The 6156-nt window shown below is 38.6% G+C and overlaps 1 protein-coding gene across 1 annotated transcript in view; it reads left to right on the top strand.

The window, feature by feature from the left end:
- PRKRIR (protein-kinase, interferon-inducible double stranded RNA dependent inhibitor, repressor of (P58 repressor)) overlaps positions 1-6156 on the top strand; it is a 14096-nt gene that overhangs the window by 5859 nt on the left and 2081 nt on the right. The window contains exons 4-5 of the mRNA XM_010847552.1: positions 2822-2858; positions 4499-6151. Coding sequence (XP_010845854.1) covers positions 2822-2858; positions 4499-6151 — 1690 coding nt within the window. The remainder of the gene's footprint in view (positions 1-2821; positions 2859-4498; positions 6152-6156) is intronic.

A 6156-nucleotide genomic window follows, 5' to 3' on the forward strand; every position in this document is an offset into this window, starting at 1 on the left:
CCATGCCAGTATTCAGGTCAGAGGACCCTGGTGGGCTACAGTCCATGGGGTTGAAAAGAGTTGAGCAACTAAACAACATGCTGCAGTGAAGATTAAAGATCTCGTGTGCTGCAACTACGATTCCGTGCAGCCAAGTAAATAAACACTAAAAAAAAAAATTATAATAATTTAGAAGTGCAGAAAGTAAAAATTTTGAGAAATTGTCAGGATTTTTGTTGTTCTTTAGAAGAGAACGTGTACATCCTTCCTTAATTACCTGCTAAGTTATGGTAAGATTATGTATTTCTGGTTAAGAGAGTGTTTCCACCAGTTAAAGAACTTATTTATTTGTTTGACTGTGTTGGGTCTTAGTTGAGGCTCATGGGATCTTCATTGCATTGTGCGGGGTCTTTTAGTGTGGTCCACGGACTCTCTGTAATTGTGGTGTGCAGCCTCAAGTTGTTGTGGCACAAGGGCTTAGTTGCTCTGTGGCATGTGGGGTCCTCATTCCCCATGTAGAGGTCAAACGTGTGCTACCTGCGTGGCAAGGCGGATTCTTACCACTGGGCCACCAGTAAAGTTCCTCCACCAATTTTGAAGATCCTTTTTTTTTTAGATTAATTCTAATAGTCTACTGGGTTTTCTATGTAGTTGATTGTATCATCTGTAAATAAGGACAGATTTGCCTCTTCTTTCAGTCTTCCAATTTTAATGTTTTCTGTTGCCTGTATTATTGTTTGGTCAGGATCATCTCTAGTACTGTATTGAGTAGTCCCAGGAATGTCACGACTGGTACACTTGTCTTGTTCCATTAAGTGTGATGTTACCATTGGTATTGTTACGTAATTTTTTTTATCAAGTTAAAGAAATATCCTTTATTTTCTTTTTTTTTTCGTTTATTTTCTTTTAGTCCTCATATTCAGAGGTTTATTTTTTGTCTTAACTTATGGAACTTATCAATATTTTCATTGTATCTGTTCTTTCTTCCCCCCTTCTTTAATGCTTAGTGATAACATTGATGGATTTGCTGATGTTGAACCATCTTTGCCTAATTGATTGCAGTATATTTCTTTTCATTTTCATATACTGTTCGATTTAGTTGGTCAGTTTTGCATTTGTAAGTCTTGGCCTGTAATTTCTTTTCATGTATTCTTCTTATACAGTTATGATATCAGGGATCCGTTGGCCTCATAAAATGAGTTAGATAACTTTTCTTTTTTTCTCTTTTAATTTCCCTAGAAAAACTTATATAAGGTAGATATTGTCTGCTCTTGAAAGTTAGGTTGAACTTGGTAAAACCATCAGAGGGCTTTGGGTGGATGAGGGAATATTTTGATTATCATTTCTGTTTGTTTATTTGTTTCTCTTTCTTCTTGTGCTTTATATGTTTCCAAAATTTTATGAGCTTCACCTAGAGTTTTACCTTTTTCTGCTCCTAAAATTACTTTAATAGTCTTTTCAAAGAAACAGTAGTGAGTTTTATCACTGATAGCTGTACTTATGAGCTATTTTATTGGTTTCTGCTAGATTCGGTTTTTTTCATCCATTATTGCTGTTGACGTCAGTGCCAGTCTCATGTTCCTTTTTAGGTGAATGCATTTTCCTCCTTTAAATATTTTCTTTATGTTTGATATTTCAAATTTGACTAAACTATATCTGAATGTGAGGTTTTTTTCTTATCCAGACTTATATTGTACAGTTCTGAGGAATCCTCAGTTTTTATTTCTTCATGCTTTTCTTCTGTTCTGTTTTTTTTCTGGGACCTCTCATAAATGAGTGCTAACACTGCACATCAGCTTTCTTCTTAGTAATATGAAGCAAGGATGAGGAGCTCAATCACTTCCCATCCTATAACTATCATTTCCTGTTCTCTGCCCCTCAAAGAACCTCAGATATCATACAGCAGGCTCACTTCCGGATCTGCCATCCTTGTAACTCCGCAGCCCATAGGATAAGGAGGGAATGTTCCAGACTGGCTAACCTGCTGACATTTTACCAGTACTGTGTCCTGTGCTGCCCAGCAGGTACCCTGCTGTCTCTAGCTGTCACTGGTACTGCTGCTTTCATGCCCTACAATAGTAATGGGGTAGGTTGTGAGCTAATAATTATAGTGGGTTCAGTTCAGTTCAGTTGCTCAGTCACGTATAGTGGGTTAGAGCGAGAAAAGGACACATTTGGAAAGTTCTCCCTCAGTCTAAGCCTGAAGATGCCACTTGGCTCTCTCTGCTGTTTATATCCATTTCTCTTCCATTTTGGCATTGTCACTTTCTGCTTCTCAGAGATTTCTCACAGCTTTTGTGTTAGGTTCTGGACTCCAGCAACTCCCTTTTACATGACATCCCCTGGAGTTAAACTAGGGGAGAGGGACATGATTTATGGACCTTGAGTTTGACCTCAAATGCCATCATATACGTTCATGCCTTTTATTAGCCAGCACATACTTGTAATCCCAAATTATGATGATTAGGTATAAAGTAAGTTAAATGATGTATTCTTTACCCTCTACTATTTTATTATAAACTTGGAGTCATTAGCACATTATTCTAGTTTTCTTGTCATCTGTCTATTTGAAGAATGTATTCTTTATGAAGAATTTATGCTCTTGAAAGAATTAAATTTGGGACTTCCCTGGTGGTCCAGTAGTAAGATCTCACACTTCTACTGCAGGGGGCACAGGTTCAATTCCTGGTCAGGAAACTAAGATTCCACATGCTGCATGGCATGGCCAAAAAAAAAAAAGAATTAAATTTGACTCATAATATGCTTTTTACTTGAGTCTGTGATGATATACTGGAGTTCAGTTTTATTAAAGATATTTTTTTCTTTTTTTCTTATCATTTAGAGTGAAGATGAAATCAGGACACTGAAACAGAAAAAAAGTAAGTGATAGTGTTAATGACTCAACTTCTGAATGCCTTTTTAAAAGGCCTTGACCTGGTAAGGACAAATAAATATGTTTTATGTCCAAAAACCTATTGTGAGAATGATGTAAGAGTGTGGTAGGCATTGTCCTGTGGTCTGGAATTGTCTGTGAGATAAAATCTTAGCTCAGTTAGTCTTTATTGAGTATCACTATGCCACGCACTTGGCCTTCTCTCTTTCCACTAGGTGCTCCCAGTGTGGTAGGACACAAGGCAGAGTATCTCATTGTAGGGAAGGAAAGGAGCCGAATCTCTGTCCATGCAACCTGTGGTGCATACTGCTGCTGCTGCTGCTGCTGCTAAGTCGCTTCAGTCGTGTCTGACTCTGTGCGACCCCATAGACGGCAGCCCACCAGGCCCCGCCATCCCTGGGATTCTCAAGGCAAGAACACTGGAGTGGGTTGCCATCACCTTCTCCGGTGGTACATACTAAGTTCTTGGTAAATATTTAAAAGAATAAGTGCTGTTGAGATACTTGGCTTTATGGAGAGTGGGAGTCACAGTAGCTGTTCTCCAGGTGCTGATGCCTGAGCTGTGTAACCAAAGAATGAGAACTAGAGGGTTTTTGTTCTTATCAATTTTTACTTTTAATCTTCCTTTCGTATCTCTTCCTACTACTACTATTATTAACATAACTTTTTACTGAGTGCTTACTGTGTGCCAAGTCATTAAAAGCTTTGCATATATTAATTCATGTAATTCTCACGGTAGCCTTGAGGTAATTATTACTTTAGTAATAGTACTTGAGTACTATTACTTTCCTCCTTTATAGATGAAGAGACATGGAGTCAGGCAAAGAAAGGAGTGAAGGATATTCTGTGCCTTGAAACAGGGTGCCAGAGTTGGGGAACTACACATTCATTTTGTGGTTGGAGCTTCTACGAACCCATGATGGTTAAAAAAGGGGCCACAGGGGCCAGGACTTACAGGGTTGTATGAGTACGGTCAGAACCCTTAACCTCAGGGCCTCAGTTCTCCCATCCACATATGAAGAGATTATGCTGAGATTTCTATTAATAATATACTAATAGAGCCCTAGAAATTGCATGAATATAGTTTGTAGTATATTGTCTCATCTCCCATATAAAAGTATTGCTTAAAAGTGTCAGCATGGACCTTGGAGCCAGACAAGCTTGGATTTGAATTTTCACCTCTATCTGTGACCTTGGCAATTATTTACTGTCCTCATTTGTAAATGGGGTTGATAACATGCCTGTAGAGGGAGCAGTCTGCTACATATAAGAGGACAACACAGTGCCTCAGTAAATATTAGTCCTTCAGGTCCTTTTTGTGACGGCGTGAACTGTCTGTTATTACTCTGTATATGTAATGTGCCTTCTTAAATTTATAAGAAATTGTTCCTCTCATAATAGCATTGACATGTAGGATGAATATATATTCATTCAGAGTATTTGTCTCCTCCACTAGAGTGTGTCTTAATTTAATCTCTGCATCCTAGTCTGTGGTCTAGTAGGTGTCTCGTGAGTGTTGAATGAATGAATTTGTGAATTTTAAATATTTAACCAGTCAAATATGTAATTTTTTGTTTGTATGATTCCTTATGAACCTGTTTATAAAATTAATTCTTTGTTTTCCAGTTGATGAAACTTCTGAACAGGAACCAAAACATAAGGAAATAAACAACAGCAATGCTCAGAATCCCAGTGCAGAAGAAGTGGGTGAAGAGCAGGATGAAGACATTTTACCTTTAACTCTTGAAGAGAAGGAAAACAAGGAATATTTAAAATCTTTATTTGAAATTTTGATTCTTATGGGAAAACAAAACATACCTCTGGATGGACATGAAACTGATGAAATCCCAGAAGGTCTTTTTACTCCTGATAACTTTCAAGCACTGCTAGAGTGCCGGATCAATTCTGGTGAAGAGGTTCTGAGAAAGCGCTTTGAGACAACAGCAGTTAACACATTGTTCTGTTCCAAAACACAGCAGAAACAGATGCTGGAGATCTGTGAGAGCTGCATTCGGGAAGAAACCCTCAGGGAAGTGAGAGATTCTCACTTCTTTTCCATCATCACTGATGATGTGGTGGACATAGCAGGGGAAGAGCACCTGCCGGTGTTGGTGAGGTTTGTCGACGAAGCTCACAACCTGAGAGAGGAATTTGTAGGCTTCCTGCCTTACGAAGCTGATGCAGAAATTTTGGCTGTGAAATTTCACACTACAATAACTGAGAAATGGGGATTAAACATGGAGTACTGTCGTGGCCAGGCTTACATTGTATCTAGTGGATTTTCATCCAAAATGAAAGTTGTTGCTTCTAGACTTTTAGAGAAATATCCCCAAGCTATCTACACGCTCTGCTCTTCCTGTGCCTTAAATATGTGGTTGGCAAAATCAGTGCCTGTTATGGGAGTATCTGTTGCATTAGGAACAATTGAGGAAGTTTGTTCTTTTTTTCATCGATCACCACAACTGCTTTTAGAGCTTGAAAATGTAATTTCTCTCCTCTTTCAGAACAATGAAGAAAGGGGCAAAGAACTGAAGGAAATTTGCCATTCTCAGTGGACAGGCAGGCATGATGCTTTTGAAATCTTAGTGGACCTCCTACAAGCACTTGTTTTATGTTTAGATGGTATAAATAGTGACACAAATGTTAGATGGAATAACTGTATAGCTGGCCGAGCATTTGTGCTCTGTAGTGCGGTAACAGATTTTGATTTCATCGTTACCATTGTTGTTCTTAAAAATGTTTTATCTTTTACAAGAGCTTTTGGGAAAAATCTTCAGGGGCAAACCTCTGATGTCTTTTTTGCAGCCAGTAGCTTGACTGCAGTGTTACATTCACTAAATGAAGTGATGGAAAATATTGAAGTTTATCATGAATTTTGGTTTGAGGAAGCCACAAATTTGGCAACCAAACTTGATATTCAGATGAAACTCCCAGGGAAATTTCGCAGAGCTCAACACAGTAACCTGGAATCTCAGCTAACCTCTGAGAGTTACTACAAAGAAACTCTAAGTGTTCCAACTGTGGAACACATTATTCAGGAACTGAAAGATATATTCTCAGAACAGCACCTCAAAGCGCTTAAATGCTTATCCCTGGTACCCTCTGTCATGGGACAGCTCAAATTCAATACATCAGAGGAGCACCATGCTGACATGTACCGAAGTGACTTACCTAATCCTGACACACTCTCTGCTGAGCTGCATTGTTGGAGAATTAAATGGAAACACAGAGGGAAAGATATAGAACTTCCATCCACTATTTATGAAGCCCTTCATCTACCAGAC

This window comes from Bison bison, unplaced genomic scaffold (assembly GCF_000754665.1).
Source record: "Bison bison bison isolate TAMUID 2011002044 unplaced genomic scaffold, Bison_UMD1.0 scf7180017864251, whole genome shotgun sequence".
NCBI classification, from domain to species: Eukaryota; Metazoa; Chordata; class Mammalia; order Artiodactyla; family Bovidae; genus Bison; species Bison bison.